This window comes from Protomyctophum bolini (assembly GCF_963924005.1).
Source record: "Protomyctophum bolini genome assembly, chromosome: 3".
Lineage (NCBI taxonomy): Eukaryota > Metazoa > Chordata > Actinopteri > Myctophiformes > Myctophidae > Protomyctophum > Protomyctophum bolini.
This window is the reverse complement of record NC_137864.1, coordinates 2899379-2916860: the sequence shown is the minus strand read 5'-3', so window position 1 is coordinate 2916860 and position 17482 is coordinate 2899379. Positions and strand designations below refer to the sequence as shown.

At 42.1% G+C, this 17482-nt stretch overlaps 1 protein-coding gene across 2 annotated transcripts; it reads right to left on the bottom strand.

The window, feature by feature from the left end:
- Positions 1–1697: 1697 nt before the first annotated feature.
- Positions 1698–17163, bottom strand: LOC308312677 (uncharacterized protein). 2 transcript variants are annotated; one of them, XM_080759345.1, is made up of 21 exons: positions 17126–17163; positions 15499–15685; positions 15184–15292; positions 14531–14600; positions 13965–14115; positions 13128–13227; positions 12774–12899; positions 12185–12247; positions 11505–11621; positions 11018–11176; positions 9968–10036; positions 9077–9306; positions 8012–8091; positions 7340–7429; positions 6401–6478; positions 6167–6274; positions 5536–5668; positions 4794–4874; positions 3322–3391; positions 2627–2686; positions 1698–2257 (listed from the first exon to the last, which is right to left on the bottom strand). In XM_080759345.1, coding segments are annotated over exons 1-21 (2115 nt in total). In that variant the 5' UTR covers positions 17159–17163; the 3' UTR covers positions 1698–2256. The 2 variants fall into 2 exon arrangements, with proteins under 2 accessions (XP_080615471.1, XP_080615472.1); XM_080759346.1 differs by lacking the exon at positions 2627–2686.
- Between the last annotated feature and the right edge of the window lie 319 nt (positions 17164–17482).

Here is a 17482-nt window from a genome sequence, read left to right as displayed (position 1 = left end):
AATAAAATACAATAAACACAATTTGCCTGAAAATAGATTACCCAGCTATGACCTTTTTCATGAAAAAAAATGAGTAGTGATATGGCTGACTGAGTAAAATAAAACAATCTACCTGAAAATAGATAGCTATAAGTGAAGAGCAATTTCCGCAATTACCATTTCCGCAATTTGTTGAGTATCACTGTCGTACGGCATACTATAGCACGCCCATGGTCCAAAATGATGAGAAACGAGGATAACTTTTTTTTTCAAAAATTCAAAAAACATGGGCTATAACCCACCGTATTTTTCATTTTTTCCAAATCCTCAAAAATGATGAAAAACGGCGCGCTATAGTATGCCGCACTATATGGGTTATAGCACATGGTCCAAAATGATGAGAAACGAGGATAACTTTTCTTTTCAAAATTCAAAAAACATGGGCTATAACCCATCGTATTTTTCATTTTTTTCAAATCCTCAAAAATGATGAAAAACGGCGTGCTATAGTATGCCGTACGATATGGGCTATAGCCCATGGTCCAAAATGATGAGAAACGAGGATAACTCTTTTTTTTGACCATCGAGAGGTGGTTAGTCTGTCCGTGAGCTCCTCGGGCCGGCACAGCCGCGGTTAGCGATATGCTATGTTATCATTTTGGACTTTGTCTCAGATTGAATAAATGGTCAACTCTACAGTACTTCAGTTCATCTCTCTGCCTGTGCTTCTTCATCTGATCGTCTGATACTTTGGCAAGGGTTTTCACTACAGTGGCCTACAGTCTGCAGTTTGCTATTTAGTTTAGAGAAACTCTTTCAGCCTTTTTGTCTCTAGTAATTTAATGAGTTAAATGTGGAGTGTTAAAATACACCACAGCACCAAGCCACTAAGGCTAGACTACAGTGGTGAGTCGGTTATGAACCTCAATGCAGCATGAAACAAGGGGTCAAGTTGAGGAGCTAGCAAAATGGTAGACAGTATGGCCTTTTTGCGAGAAGCATTACAAAAGCAGGACTTCATTCTGTAGAAGAAACTAAGCTTGAACTTTAGCTTTTTTTTTTGCTAAGGCATCGATGTGGTGTTTGAAGTTTAACTTATCGTCCAATCAAATTCCAAGACATTTATAAAACTCATTCCATTCAATGGTTACGCCATCAAGAGTGACGTTTGAGGAGACATTGACTAGGCCATTTGGAGAAAATAGCATGGCCTTGGTTTTATGGCCATTTAGTAGCAGTTTGCTTTTTAGCAATTCATGCTGCAATGAAACAAAGTCTGAGGCTGAGTTCTAATTCACTAGTAGGCCATGTACAGATAGCAGATATGTTCTGAAGTCCCTCATTCTTTTGTAGATTAAGGGCCGATTCATACTCTTATTTTAGAGCCGAATAAAAGTCGGTTCAGCTCTGTAGAGCCTACAATGTGACGTCATTTGAGGTTCGGGGGGGCGGGTACCGTCCTAAAGTCAGCTCTTCGGTGCTACTGAAAATGTCTGACGAGCCAAAATCATTTTGGCACTACAGCGCCAAAATAGGAGTACGAATCAGCCCCAAGATTAACAATCTGGAGAATACTAAATTGGCAGTTTAATGATCATTCGAGATTAACAATTTCAGAACATTTTTTATTAAACTTGTTCATTCTGAAATACAATATAAAATACAATTCAACAATATAAAACAGTAAATTACAACAAAAAAAAGAAAATACAGCCTTTTTAAAAGTGCAAAATATTCAATCCTCACTTCAACCCCATCTTCATATTCCTCATTTTCAAATAAAAATTCTCATTAATGTTAATCAAAGATAGTACAATTTTCATCCACTTGCTCCGTGTCTCAGAGGTGGGCTGTGGACACTTCAGAAACCCGTCTACCAATGAAATCATCGTCTCGAATGGAACATTTGTGTTATTTGAAATAACCGACAATTTTATCACTGGTAGGCAGGTTTGTGAGCTGTCCACGGCCCACCTCCGAGACACAGAGCAAGACGGTAATGCCTTACAACAATGAGCACTAGCGAAGCCCGACTATATACAGTATGAAGACGTGGTTGAAAATGGGAAGTCCGATGTCCCACTATTTTCGCAGCACCAACATAAAATCTCTCCCACTGCACCCTTCCAATACTCCACAGGAGACTGGGAGATACAATGTGGGTAACCCTTTTCTTATGTGGCCACCGTGAACAGGCAGGTAGTACAGGCAGGTGACGTGTCTCTCACTGTACCATCAGGGACCGACACTTCCAGGAATAAAGGAACCAACCATCGATCTATGGACAAAACAGACAAATATTTTCATATATCATCGTAAGCCACGTCATCACAAGTCTAACAGTAATGTAATCAGGGTTGGTAGCTTCGGCTTTTGTTTTGACACACCCACCACCCAATTAAATGGAATACACCGTGCACACAAGGTATCAGTGATTTGTAATAGTCGGGCAGCCAGGTGGGGTGGGAAATGTGGTATACAGCTCCATCTCAATGAATTAGTGTAAAAGTTCATTTTCTTCTTGGGGCGTGGCATGAAGGTGATCAGCCTTTGTCACTATTGAGGTGTTATGGAAGCCCAGGTTTGCTTTGATAACAGCGTGGCAAGGCTACTTACTGCCAGACTATAAATGGATACACTCACTTACCAGTGTGTCATGTTTATGTTGACAGACAGTGATGGGTAATAGTAACTCAGGGGATGAGGCCTAAGGGAACAACATCACGATTATTAGATTATATTTCACTTTTGGGACATTTGAGTCATTTTAATGTCTACTCTGGCTTTTGTGAGCATCTCAGACAGTTTAAGTTGTTGATTCAGTGCAGTTCAGTGTTAACCATCATAGAATCATAAAAAAACCAAAACCCCCCCAGGGTAGGTACCCTCACAAAAAACATTAGCACAGCAGTAATCCTGGTCTCTAAACTGCCTCCCCCTGGCCAGCCTGATGGAGGGGAAAGGAACTGGTTGGAATAACGTGTTCCTTCCACGCGCTACTCCAATCCAATCATCACATTCCGTGATACAAACCCACAAGCTGGGCATAGGAGGGGCTAGTGGCCCTAAATAAAATGGCTTTAAAAAAAGGTTGAAATAACATCGGTGAGCAGATTTCTGAACTGTTCACAGCCTTCCTCTGAGAAACTGGATTAGAACACTGCCATTGTTTTGATTTACTCAACCTCAAATAGAAGGCTTTATTTGTCGGGTGTGGCATGTTTGTGCCTTAAATTAGTTTTATCGATGTTCTGTTGGTCAGCTGCATGGGAACCTTATTGGACAGATCAATGAAAACAAGACAGATAAATTAATTAGTGGTCGACAAGCTGAGGGACTTACAGGAGCCACTGGGACGAGGCGTTCGCAGCGGAGGTCTGTGCGGAGGTCTGTGCTGCTGTGACATTGCCGTCTACAAGGAAAAGTACATGATTATTGTAGAGAAAAAAAAATAAAGCGAAAAACGACATCATGACAAACGATACAATATAAAATTACACTTTTATCAACCACTTGAACCCCCCCAGCAGTAGATCTGCTCCGTATTTTGGTGAATCAATTAGTGTAGTGAAATCAGAGCGTTCCAAATGCACACTTCAAGTCCGTTTTATCAGTGGTAATGAATTCGCAGCTCAACAAAAGCAAATTGATCCTAGTGTATGACAGAGGACAATTTCACGATACATTAAAATCTCTACGATTGTGAGCAGTTTTTATCTCTAGGATTGTGGGCAGTTTTTAACCAGGATCAACGATAACAGCTATTATTGGCCAGACTAGTAGATTTCTCAACCATTTCCACCTGGTTAGCATCGGACTCACTTTGCTTGCCAAACCTTTTATCTAGAGACATTGATGGGACCCAAACAAGTGAAAATAACCCACAAGCTGTGAGCGTGCATTTCCTCAGGAAACTACAAATAATGGTCTGATGCTGCGTTCACACGGGCAGATGTTTGTATCTTTTGTAGCAGGTGCAAACGCCAGATTTGCTTTGTAGCTTCACTTCGCTGGCTTCCATTGACAATGAATGGTGGACTGCATCTTTGTATCTGCCCGTGTGAACGCAGCAGACGTGGACAATCACTGCAAAGCTTGTCATGTCCAAAACTGTTACTTTTCAGGAAGGGGGAAAAAAAAAAACCTGAGTTTCAATGGATTTAGTCACAAGCTATTTAAAATAGAAATAATGATAAAGTAGGGCAGTACAGAGTGAAAACTCGCCCTCGCTGTGAGGTTGCAGCCAATAGCAGTCGTTTCCGGTTGCTTTTCGGGACCGGAAGTTGGAATATGGCGGATTTGAATTCTCGCCGAAAAAGGGGCTTCAAAAGGGGGTCTGTAGAAACCAATGGGTCACGTCAGCGTTCCCATTGTCCATATTTTTTGATATACACACACACAGGTTTAATGTTAGTCTTTAGTTCAATATTTGTTTTGTAAACTCCATTGACAAAGGGAAACGTTACGTCATATTCTCTTTATTGTTAATGGCATTTATCGTTTGTGTTGGCACCGTTTGTTTTACATCAATTCACCATCACATCACCTAATCAACATGAGTTAGACTTTAATATATTAGCGCCCCTCACTTCACACGGGTGTGATTTATTTTACAGTCTACTCTACACCTTTAGGCCAGAAGTCGCCGCTCTCATCTCTTCCTGCGTTATGTGCGTGTCGCCATAAACTGTCCGGCACAGCATCAGCCACCAGCTCAGTTCTGCCTTTTTGCTCCGTAAATATTATGTTAAATTAAATTTCCTAATAAACTCACGTACGTGTCAATGCATCCAATAATCAATTAATCTTCCCACCTTTACATCCTGTCCAGCGCTGGTGGATCCGTAGCCCATTGATGTTTTTGCAGATCTTGCCGCAAGAACATACATGCAGGTCTGTCGGGGGGGAAATAAATTCAAAGGCATTAATGCTAAAACAATACCCTCTTCTGTCTAAGTACAGTAGTCTTGAGTAGCCAGACATCAATCGGCGAATGCTATATAGCGTCAGGAGCCAACCATCCCAAATCTCCGAGAACGGAAGCTGTCCACTGTTCGCCATTAGTGTTCACGAAAATATATTTTTAGCATATCTTCAAATTTAATTTTAGAATTTCCATTTCTAATAAGCAGCAAGCTATGTATGCTTAAGATTGTTTTGATTTATATCAGGACAAATTTGCACAACGGAAGTACATGAAACAGTCTGGCCACGCGAGACTACACTCCCAAGTAATTAAACAGTGATTTGGGTGATGCTTCCGATCTTCCAATTTTATCTTCCGGTCAATTTCAAGACAGGGGTGGGGAGTTCCAGACACAAAGGAACGCACCCAGGGGGCCGGGCTGGTTCCGGCGTGCCGCCCCGCGTCCGAAACGGTTGAGAAATGACATTTACCGTGTGGCGGTCCTTCTACTGTACCCTCTACTGTACTGACACACCCGAAAGCATCACATATACAGTTAATACGTGCGTGTGTGCTCGTTAGGTTTCGCACAGGTGGTGAAAAACAACCATGCTGTTATCGTGCCTCTCTAGGGCCAAATGAAGACACACCTGCAGCAGCTGCAGCGGTGGGGATGGAGGCGCTCTGCAGCTCCTGGAGGAGGCCCTTCATGAAGGACAGGTAGACGTCAGGGGAGTAGGACGTCAGGCTGTCACACAGCCACTGGAAGGCCCACTCGTTGTCCTGCAAGCCGGGTGGGAGAGAAAACCAGGGATATTATAGTTCAGACAGTGGTTCTGAAACCTTGTCGTGCCAAGGACCCCCAAATTGATGTGTATTGCTGTTAACTACTTAGAGCTGGGGAGTGGGGACTCCACCGAACCCCGGCGCTTTTTGAGTTGTGCAGCCACTCCAATGCACAGCAATGTGTGTCCCTATGTCCGTCTGGGGTACCGACAAGTGACTTGAGCTTAACACTAATTGTGTGCGCGTGTGTGTGTTCACCGTGTTGGGAATCAATTGAGCTGATCTACCACAACTGAACTGGCTCAACACTAATTGTGCGTGCTGATCTGTCAGTGTTTTGTGCAGGCAGTAACTAGTGGGAGCCAATAGAAGGGGCGGAGACATGTGAATACTCTGGGTGGTTGAAGACCAAGCGTGTTGTGGCATTCTGGTTCATTTGGAGAGGCCGCCAGTAAGGACTGAGTTACAGTAGTCACGTTTTAATATGACCGCTACCTTGAAGGTGTTGATAACAGGGATTGCTGGCACCACCAATCCATGCTGGATACGCATGGCCAGAGCCTCGGTCATCATCAGCAGCAAGCCTTGGTGTGGATACGTGGCCTGTGACAGAATTTCAGTCAACACTTTACATTATGATACATATAACGAATACAAAATACATTTAGTAAATAAAAACGAAAAAATAACTGAAAAACAAGTCAAAACCCATGTGTACAATGTACATACCACGAGGGCTACTGGGACGCAGACGTTGTCCATGAGCAGCCCCTTACTCAGTTCGTGCCTGGCTATCATCCTCGCATCCTAAACACCAGGGTTGGAGAAAAATATATAATACGTGTTAAACAATGATGCATGATTATGTATTATTTAACGTGGGAATGGACAATTAATCGAAGATGCATCTAAATATATTTTAGAACCAATAACACTTTTAACCGAATAAGAGAAGCAAGGTCTTTCTATAAATGTATTTTCTCTTATACAATCAATTGAATCATAAAACGTCAACCAAAATGGTCATAATCATGAAAAACCCCTAGTTTGACCCTTCCTATTTGCAGGAAAAATGTGAACATTTTCATTCTGCTTAAATTAGTGTGTTGTTAACCCATTCTGACCTGAGATCAGATTCATACGAGGTTTCCACTGGACGCACACTGGTCTGATGAACCCATTCTGACCTGAGATCAGATTCTAAAAATGTCAGTCGTTCTTCGATTTTTCAAAAATAGCAGACCTACAAGCTCGTAGCGCGCCACTCGGTGGCGCGCTATGAGCTTGTAGATCTGCTATTTTTCAATAGCTAAAGCATAACATGATGCCAACACCAAAATGGGTGCCCGGTCAGAATGGGTTAATGGTACCCCAACTTTCAGCAGCTGTCACAAAGTGAAGAAAGTTAAGTGTAAGCATTTATTTTGCAGATTTACCACAAATTCCGCTAACATTCCCTAATTCTTTGGAATGATGCAAGTTGGGAACAATGCCTGTTAAGCAAGTGGCAGGTGTGGGGAATTTGCCTATCTGACTGACTTCGACGGCAGGCACTGCACTCCCTCAGGTCGTCTGTCATGCATGACAAATGTGTAGTCGGGCAGTTGAGCGGTTCTCGAGATACGTACATGCAAAAGATACATAGGTTTGTACAGAGATAAGATGTACCTGTAGGTACTGGGGGGTGGGTTTCTCCAGGGGGACAGGTGTGTCACGGGGCGTGTTCAGCATGCTGAGTAGAGCCTCCCAACAGCTGGACTGGAAGATCAAATGAAAAACACATTAGCAGCAAGATTACACACATGTAAGCAATGATGACATTTATCATAACATAAATTTTTAAGAAAACGGTTTTAGAAGACATTTTGTGGCAAAAGTCTGATGCACACCTCAGAAGGCTAGTGACAGGTGCGTAGGGCAAAAGAGCCCTAGTGTGCGGGACCCCCTTTGTTTTTCAAAGATACCCTTTTTAAAGAAGACTTTGTCTTTAACTCATGACTCATGTATAGTATTGTATATGTCATTTCAAACCAACACACAGACCACCATGTGGCGTTTTCAGTTATACGATAGAGGACACTCTTCCACAACCCGTGACTTTCTAAGAAACGTACAATAGGATTAATAAAAACTTCTGCTTTCCGTTCCCAGACAGCATCCACTGCAAATCACAAAAACGGAAACATTGGTGGTGACAATGTTTTTCTGCAGATGAAAGTAGTCTTTCTTTGAGACATTTGGCGTTTACATCGTTGTAGAACAAAATATTCTGTGGGTTCTTTAAAGATTTGTTTTTTTAAGCTCAATAACACTGGCAGTAAAATGATTCAATAGACTCACATCACTGTATATGGCCTTTTGGATCTTCATGACCCTGAGGGAAAGCCCCACCAAGCGGGTATGCAGCCGCGGCATCGCACCTAGGGAAGAGTGACGGAAGTCAGTGTGCTTCTCAAAGTGGGCTCTGGGGACCCCTCCAGGGGTCCTTGAGGGGTTTCCTGCAGGGGGTCGCCAGCAAACTTCATACACGGCATAGGCTTATAGTGTCTAAAGGCCTATTCATAGTCTGGATTTTCAGTGGTAAGGTGACCACCGCTCCGGTGGTGAGCTGACCACCTGGAGCTGAAATAACGTTGAGCGGTGGTGAGTAAAAACAGAGAGAAGGGCTGGGGCGGTGGTTTGCTCTTCACCGCGGCTCGTGACGTCATGTTGTAGTTCGGTGGTCACCCCAACACCGAAAATCCAGACTATGCACGAGCCTTAAATCAATTACCATTTGTCCCATTTGAAAATGACACGTCTACAAATTCGCAACACGCCGTGACATTGTGAGCTTGTAGATTTGTGCCAAAGCAATTCGTTTTATTTTAACAAATCTTAATCTGGCACAAAATATTTTGTCAGGATTCACCACAAACATGGGGATGGATTCACTATACCATTATGCCACCAAAATGTGGAAATCCCTACCACCACCCATCGAAAACTGACTCCCTACGCTCCTTCAAAACCACCATAAAAGAGCATCCGAATGCAGAGCCCTGGCAAAAACCATCACAAAGGAGTTGGGCTCGCGGCCCCTAGTGGCCGGTTTACAATTAATCCAATAAAACTGGGTCAGTAATGTATATTATGGTTGAAACCCCAAATAATTGATTTAACAATCGATTGCTCATTGGATTCTGTTACTATTGGGTAAGCTAAATAAAATAAAAAAGTTCTGGAAAGACTTTCAAAATGAGGTCCACGATGGCTAAAAATGCCTAGGGAATATATATATATATATCTAGAAAAGGTTTGAGAACCACTTGTGTAGGTCCATTTAGCTTGAAAAGACAGTCCATTACTGTGGTGGACTGGTGGTGGTGTACGTTTTTTTTTAATGACTTTGTTTAAGAGTCTGACCTATAATTTTCTCCCACTTGGCAGTGGCCAGGGTGGCCTGTGTGGGCAGCTCTGCGGTCAGCACGGGTGCAGTGCCGGTCTCCAGGATGTGAAGGTACAGCCGGAAGAAAAACGGCGAGAGGCGGAGGGTGGGGCATCTCCGCGAACTCGTGGAGAACTGGTTTATTGCCTCCGCAAATTCACCGGTCCAGCACATGTACAACGGGATGAGGTCTGTCACTTGCTGAAATCTGCACAACAAGTAGTAAGAAGGCTTTACTTTGACGGGGCAATGCACATCAACATGTCATGTAAACATGACTGGTTGAGCAGCAGCTCATTTTACATCCGTAGTCCCCACACATAGAAACACCACTGTAACGTGACAAAAACAGAGAACATAAAAACACCACTGTAGCAACGTGACAAAAGCAGAGAACATACAACTAGGGATCGCAGAGATTATCATTTATTGTGAAATTGTCCTAAGTTATACAATAGGATGAATTAGCTTTTGTTGAGCTCCAAATTCAGTACCACTTAAACCCCTCTATACATGATCAAACTGACCTCTAAAGACCACATATGTATTTGGTACGCTCTTAATTGCACTCTACATAAAATTGACCGGCAAAATTGGCAGATCTGATCGGCTATTTTTGATGAACGCTATTCTCTGTTTGATATTATCAGTGAACCAAGTGAGGTCCAGGGACCCCTACTTTTGTATCAGCAAAAGTAGTTAATATATGACTTAATATAAGTTTGCCATTCAAAAATAGCAGAGCTACAAGCAGATACACGCAGCACAAAGTGGCTTAGTCAACAGCAGATTTTCTGCAACAGACATCCTATCCCCTTCCCATATCACCCTTTGCTAAAATAGTTTTAAATTAGATGTAAATGTAAAACCTTGTTATCTCCTCCGTGGATGCACCAGCACACAACACGACTCGCAGGTAACGATACAACTCCCGGTACCTGAGGACACGCATATAACAACTGTTATACAGGCATTCAGCATTAACAGCACACATCATAATTATACAACTGTTAGATTTACAGTCACACACAGATAAGGTTAAAGCAGCACTATGTGGTTTGGGGCCATCAGTGGCCACTTTGGACACAAACAACATGGCAGCCAATGAAGTAATTAAGTCTTTTGACTTCATTACCCAAGTCTCTTTAAGCATTTCCAGCAAGGATGCGCTGTGATTGGCCTTCACTTTGACTAGTCAAGCCCCAATCTACCCAAGCCTATACCGTCTCCCCTATACATAGTAATACAGTCAAGCCCCAACCTACGTACCCAAGCCTATACCGTCTCCCCTATACATAGTAATACAGTCAAGCCCCAACCTACCCAAGTCTATACATTTATGGAAGGATTGTTTTCTTTATTGCTTAAGCCATTTGACTTAAGTCATCCCAGGGACTACAGATGAAATTTAGCTTCGGCTAACTCTGGCCCATTTACATTGATGTGAAAACTGACATGTTGATTAATGAGCTTTGTCCCCGTCAAATAAATAAAATAATAATTTGACTGCCATTTTGGGTGTTTGCCAAACTCTGAGAAATCATAAAATATTCTTCTCCTCAAATGATCCACCCACCGAACACTTTGAAAGACGCCATCTACTTAAGGTCCCTGATGGCATAGTGCCAGTCACTTGTTTGTAATGTGTAGAATCCACACATGTGAGGCTCTCTTATGGCACTCCATGTATGGATTCATGTCTTGCCTGGATGAGTCCCGGAAACGGAATTATTGAAGATAGTCAAACCTAGGAAGAGCAGTCTCCGGTACTCGTCCAGGCTGCGTAAAGCACGTTTTTATTTTTAAAGATATGATGATTTGTATATACTCTATGGAGCTAGCCAGGCTACAATGAACCTGGAATAAAGTTTGAAATGAATAGACTATACCTGTGCTGTGCACGCACGGTCTGTATATACCTGTGGTGTTTCTGCAGGTGCTGTACTCTCAGTAGGATCACAGGCAACTGTTCGTACAGGGTGTCCTTCTTGCCAGATTTGACCTTGTTGACCCCCGACACATTCTGGCCCCTCAGCACAGACACAAGGAGCGGGTCGTTCCAATAACGCATCTTCAACCTACAGCATGCAAGCACACACGCATTACTATATAGACCCGTCGGAAAGAATGAGATTATGCAATCTTATATTATAATTTATTGCATAATCAGCCAAATGGTGCAGATTATGTAGGGATTATTATTATAATTTTTTGACATATCCACAGCAATAATCGTATCGGGCATATTTTGCAACTTTCCACATATTTCATTGCGAAATCAAAGATTTTAGCCGGTACTTTTCTTGTGGCTCCAACTACTTGAGTCTGTCAACAGACATGCACATGCAGAGGATTTAGAAATGCCATTTCTTTTCTAATGCGCACTGAATGAAACAATGAACCCACCTCCACATCAGTGCAGGAGGGAGACCGATTTGGACAGTGTAGAAAATATTCAGTTTTCCACTGAATTCATGGCCAAAGTCAGCCAGGACCATCTGTTCGTGGACGGCCGTTATGACCCTGGGAACGCACAACACAAAAGACAAGAGCGTTAACGACCAATAAAACCATCAGAAGAACAAGAACCCAGTCAGATCAAACAGTTTTCAGTGTGCTCTAGGGTCTCTAGAGCAAAAAACGAATGAAAGTGAAAGTTTTTAAGCCGTCTCTGAGATTATGGTCCGTTTGGTGGAAACCTTGTTATGTCCAAAATGGTTACTTCAAAGATAAAAAAATAAAAAAAAGGAAATGTAGCAGATCTACACGCTTCGTGTTTCAAAGTTGTTGATGCTTGTGTTACGCTTTAGCATGCTCAAGTAGGGTGTTAATTTACAGAGAAAGACAACGTATACTAAAAAAAAAAAAAAGGTTTCTGCATGACAGCAACGCTTTGTGGAACAGTGCAGTGTTTCCTAAACAATTGACACAACATGCAGAATTATGTTTCAGGTATTATCATTCTAATGTTCATACAGCCGACCCGATGAAGAAATTGCAGATTGAGGCCAATTAGAAATACAAAACGCCCTGGGCTTTATCTTAAGGATTAGAATTTTAAGTATGATGATAACGTGCGCGTGTACCTTTCAATCAGCAGTGCTTTGGCTGTAGTTGCACTAGCCTTTGGACAGTTTGAGATCGCCGGCCTGCAGAAAGGGAAGGAGAGAGACAGGTAATTACAATATTATCTATTATTAGGGGTCTTGAACTGGGGGTCCGAGACACCTAAGGGGTCTTCAGTTACTATACAGTTGATCTTTGTGTTATAGGAACTTTTCCTTTTTACATTAAGCACTTGAACCATAGCATCCCTTTTCTAAGGTAGGTGAACATTAGCCGAAAATAGCCGATCTACAAGCCGGAAATCTACAAGGCAGATCACTACTTAATCAGGCGATGTAGTAGCCACAGGATAATCTAAGCGGTGGATATTGTTCATGTCTTTATGTATGTAAATTGTCTTGTTCTTTGTGTTTGTATATGTGTTTCTGCATACTTGGCTGCTGTGTCGCAAGACAAATTTCAGTGTGAACTGACAATAAAGTACTACATCATATCATATCATATATATCTTCGCCCCTTTGGGCTTGAACCATAATAAAAGGGACCCATAAAAATGTGACAGCGACTCACAAATGGGTCCTGTGTGTGTACGTGTATGAGTGTTTGTACCCCGCAGGTTGAGTGTGTGCCATGAAATGCTTGGCCGCTCCCAGCCTCATGACAGCAGCTGCCTTGTCTTCCTGGCCGTCAGCTTTATTCAGGAAGGTCCAAACACACTCGTACACCGGCGTGTAACTGCAAAAATAAACGACACCATGATTCAAATCCACTGGTGTACTCATTTTAGCTTGTGAGAGGAGCCGTTTTGGAATAGCGAACTAAATCTAAGGTTTCTGAAAACCTTCCAATAGTCGCAATTATAACTCACGATTACAACTTTTAAATTCAAAATTGCAATTCATGACAGCCCTATTATGCAAACAATGCTTGCCATGTCAGATTTTTTTTTTAAAGCATACTCACTCATAGATGGTACATGGCGTAGATGGCGTGACAGATTCATGTCTCATGAAGAAGGAGTACTTTTTTGCCAGTTCTACAGTGAAGGTGCCCAACATCACCTCTACACAAACCAGGGAATAAAGCACAACATGTGCTATAAACACAAACTATTAAAATGATTTAAGTCCCATTATAATTATACATTATAATAATATGTGATTCCCAAATGACTGAAATCAGTCATGGCGATTGAGATTTTATTCCAGGGTTTCTCAAAGTGGGTGCCGTGACACAAGAATACTTTAATATGTATTCCGTTATCCATCCACATAAATGCACATAAATCCACATGATAACAGATACCATTACCATCAATAGCAATAATGCAGAGACACTTTGGTAGTAGTATTTGATAGCTCTGGTGCGCTCCTGGGCGTCAGGTCTTACCGGGTCGGAGCTCCGGACAGTCCCGGCCCACTTTCACCCCTGGTTGCACGGCTGTACAGCTTGAAAATAAGCCAAGAAAAACCCTACGGTTGTGCCATTTTGTGAAACTAGCTGTAAATCTGAAATCCCCTATTGTAACTTAACCCATTTTAGGCGCGAACCCCTTTTGGTGTTAGCATTACGTTATGCTTTAGCTATTTTTGACTGACTGACATGGAATCATAGCTTTTTATGAAAACTGTCATTTTCAAACAGACATTTTTAGAATCTGATCTCAGGTCGGAATGGGTTAAGTAAGCTAAAAGAGAGACCCAAAAATACTTTACACGCAACTCCTCCCTGGCCTGTCTGTTAGACTGTACAACAGTGACACTTGGTGGTGAACAAACGCTATAATGCTGATGTACCGACCTGCTTCTCGGAGGCGAGTGTCCATCTCACACGGGGTGATGCCGAAGTCTCTCAGGAATCCCAGGAGTCTGGCGTCTCTGAGTCCCTTCCAGTAGACGCTCTTCTTGTGACTGTTGCAGTGACCTCCCCTAGTGACCTGCCACATTTCACACTGGAAACACAGACACAAGTGTTCATTTTGACAGCAAAGTTTGTTTAGTCTAGTCAAAGGTTTTGGTCTAGTTTCACTATATCTACAGTTGATTTTGGCGGCTTTGATGGCGTCCTAATGTCTGATTTCACACATTTGCAGAGTCTTGGAACCCCCTCAAGGTAACCAGAGAGTCCCTGGGGCCTTTCTGGGTACCGAATGGGGCCTGAATCTAAAAATGTCTTCTACATCCTGACAGTTTTCTTAAAAAAAACTTCTATGTCAGTCGTTTTTCGTTTTTTTTTTTAAATAGCAGACCTACAAGATCGTAGCGCGCAACTCGGTGCGCTATGAGCTTGTAGATCTGCTCTTTTTCAATAGCTAAAGCATAACACAATGCTAACACCAAAAGGGAACATCTCCAGTTTCCACCCACCTGTGAAGCGAGCTTGTCACAGATATAACAGTAGCATTGCTCGCATCTGAGGAAATTTTCCTCGTTAGGCCTGAGGACACAAATGTCATGGAAGAGAACGGTTACTCAAGGGTGAGGAGGAGCCAAAGAATGCTGACCTAAGTATTCACGTTAAGCATTATGTTAAATGATTTATAAAACCTATGGAACCCCTGGTACTGTATTCTGTTTTACCTAGGGCTGTCAAGATAACAAATTTAAGTTGACGAACGATTGCCAAACAAATAATTGAGATTAACGATTGAATTGTGTTTTTGGCATTGAACACTGGAACATATGAATACAAATTAAATTTCTGTTTGGTTTTTAGGGTTCATAATCACACATCGCACAGGGCGGACATGAAAAATAAATAGTTATCTGATCTAAATAGTTAGCTGATCTTCAAGCTTTACAACTCGTCACGAAAGCTTGTAGATGTGCCAACTGCTATTTGGGGAAAATGTATTTTCAAACTTATGATTATGACTTGCAAAATAATTAGAATAATCTAAAATAATTGCAGATTATGTAACAATTGTGACAGGACTAGCCTAGAGCACCAGGGTTGAGTCTACGCACTGGACGCATGGGGCAGCACTTCAATAATTAAAAATGAAAATAATAATACTCACTGGAAGGGGTAAACGGGACAGTCGTAGCGAGCATGGGGCAGTACTTTAGCACGTTGGGAGAAGGTTATCGTCAGGTCTTCATCCACTACCTTTGGACACTGCTCTGGGACTACACACAGTTACACAGTCATCTCAATGTCTTCTACGCATTTTTCTCCCCTAACTTAGCAGTTATATCATCGATGCTGCTATTGTGCATGTTGAAATAACAAGCTTGGAACAGAGCCTTAATTAGTAACATCTGTGAAGGAACACATTTTTCTATGTATAAATTAATTAATTAACTAACTAACAACCACAGGGCAGAAAGGTTACCGTTTTCCTTCTCCACATCCACGTCCACGATGTAGACCGACTGGTCGCCGTAGTTCGTCTCGTCTTCCGAGTCACTGTTTATGACGATCGGCTCTTGTAATTGCTGAACCCGCAGCAACCGCTTTGGTATCGGCTGATTGTTCTGCGCTTGTGGAAGAATCGGCCTTGGTGCCAGCGGCGTCTTCGACTTTGGTGGGTTCGACAGAATAAAAAACACACGGCAAGGTAAATAATGCGGCCACATAACCATTTTAAAGTCACCAATCCGCTGTCACATTATTTCACATGGAGTGCTTCCCTGGGTGGTTTATATGTCACATAGAGTGCTACCCTAGGTGGTTGTTGTTGCCACAGATGAGGGGTCCTTGACATGACAAAGTGTGAGAACCACTGATATAGCAACAATGCAAAATACATTTTTCATAACTGTTAGGATTTAGAAGACATTTGTTGAATGGGGCCCTTCAGGACGGATGGACACTCGCAGACGAGGGTGAGGGATTATACAAAGGGAGATACCCATGAAATCACGAGTAGCACCGAATCAGATGGCCTGTTGTGAGACTACTGTACATAAAAACCCAATTCAGGCAAGGGGTCGACAATATAACTGGCCCGGATGTACTTTTTTAATGCGCCGGGCCTCCACTAATGCACCAAGCACTGGCCTCTATCTGTGACATATTAGTCAGCGGATTAGTGACTTTAAATGGAAGAGATCAGCTGTCAACAGACAGACAATCTCCACCAGGCCAAAGATAATTAGTATAATTTGATAACACCTGTGAGATATATATATATTTGTACATCTCTAAATGTTATTCTGAATTGAAAACGGTGGACCCTCTTGTAAACAAGTGTAATGCTTTATGGTGTCATCCACACACATGCAGTTAACAGTTTTGTTATCGAGTTGTGTTAGGAATGTACTGTTTTCTACAAACTGCTAATAAATACTTCAATCAACGAAGAAAGGAAGGTTTTAGGTAGAAATTGTAGAAATATTAGGCCATGCAGTTTAACATCGCAGACTCAAGCCATAACAATGCACGTTACATTTACAGCTTCAAAACCGGTTTGCTATAATGGAAGGGCGCAAAGACGACAACGTCTGAGAACTTGAATAGAAGTTAAAGTTTATGTAACGTGTAACGTCCGTTTACGTTGTGTCTAAATATTTAGGCTATGTGTAACCTTACGGTCAGAAATAGCCATGGTTCACAACTTCACATGACGCGTCATGGCTTATTTGTTATGCCTTTAATTAAACAACGCGGAATGCAGCAGTGCTAATCGTTGTACCAGCCCATTTCTAACACCCGTGGCCCACGTGTTGAATACTTTATATTTTAAATCTGAATGTTTATATACACGTTTTCACTGTAAATGTAGCGATCGCGACGCGTAAATCTGGCTTCAGTTGTGACAGTCATGTTTCAGGGCTATAGGTCAGAAACAAACTAAACAAAACTATAAACGGGTAAAAAAAGTCACTTAAACATCCCTGCAACGGTCTGATGTCTACTGTGTAGCACTGCACTGCAACGACACGCATCCTTGTGCATTAACGTGACAGAATGTCTCGGATTATGAGCATAAATTAAACATTAATAATATAAGTATTTACCATGTTCATTTCGGGTTGTTGTTGTTGGCTCATGTTTAGCGCCAGGCAAGCAAAGAGGGATCCGGAAGACGGAAGTGACGTTTTTTTATTCTTCTTCTTCTTCTTCTCTGCGTTTTATGGCGGATCGCAACCAACATAAAGGTGCATACCTCCACCTACTGTACAAGATTGTGCAACATCATGTCAATTTTCTAGTGCTAGTTATTTCCTATACTCAGGTTTGTAGTGTATAGAAATGTAAACAGTGCCTTCCTCACCATAGCTACACTACACCCTTTCCCTCTGCTCCTAGAATCCCTGACAAATCCCATTCTGTCCTGCATCATTAACTTTGTCCTTCAGTTGTGCTCTTTCCTC

Coding starts and splice junctions, on each gene's coding strand:
- LOC308312677 (XM_080759345.1), bottom strand. CDS start 17,158: ATGAGCCAACAACAACAACCCGAAATGAACATG. Junction 14,601..15,183: donor TGTCCCGTTTACCCCTTCCA/GTGAGTATTATT, acceptor TTGTGTCCTCAG/GCCTAACGAGGAAAATTTCC. Junction 5,669..6,166: donor CTGTTATCAACACCTTCAAG/GTAGCGGTCATA, acceptor CCCGGCTTGCAG/GACAACGAGTGGGCCTTCCA.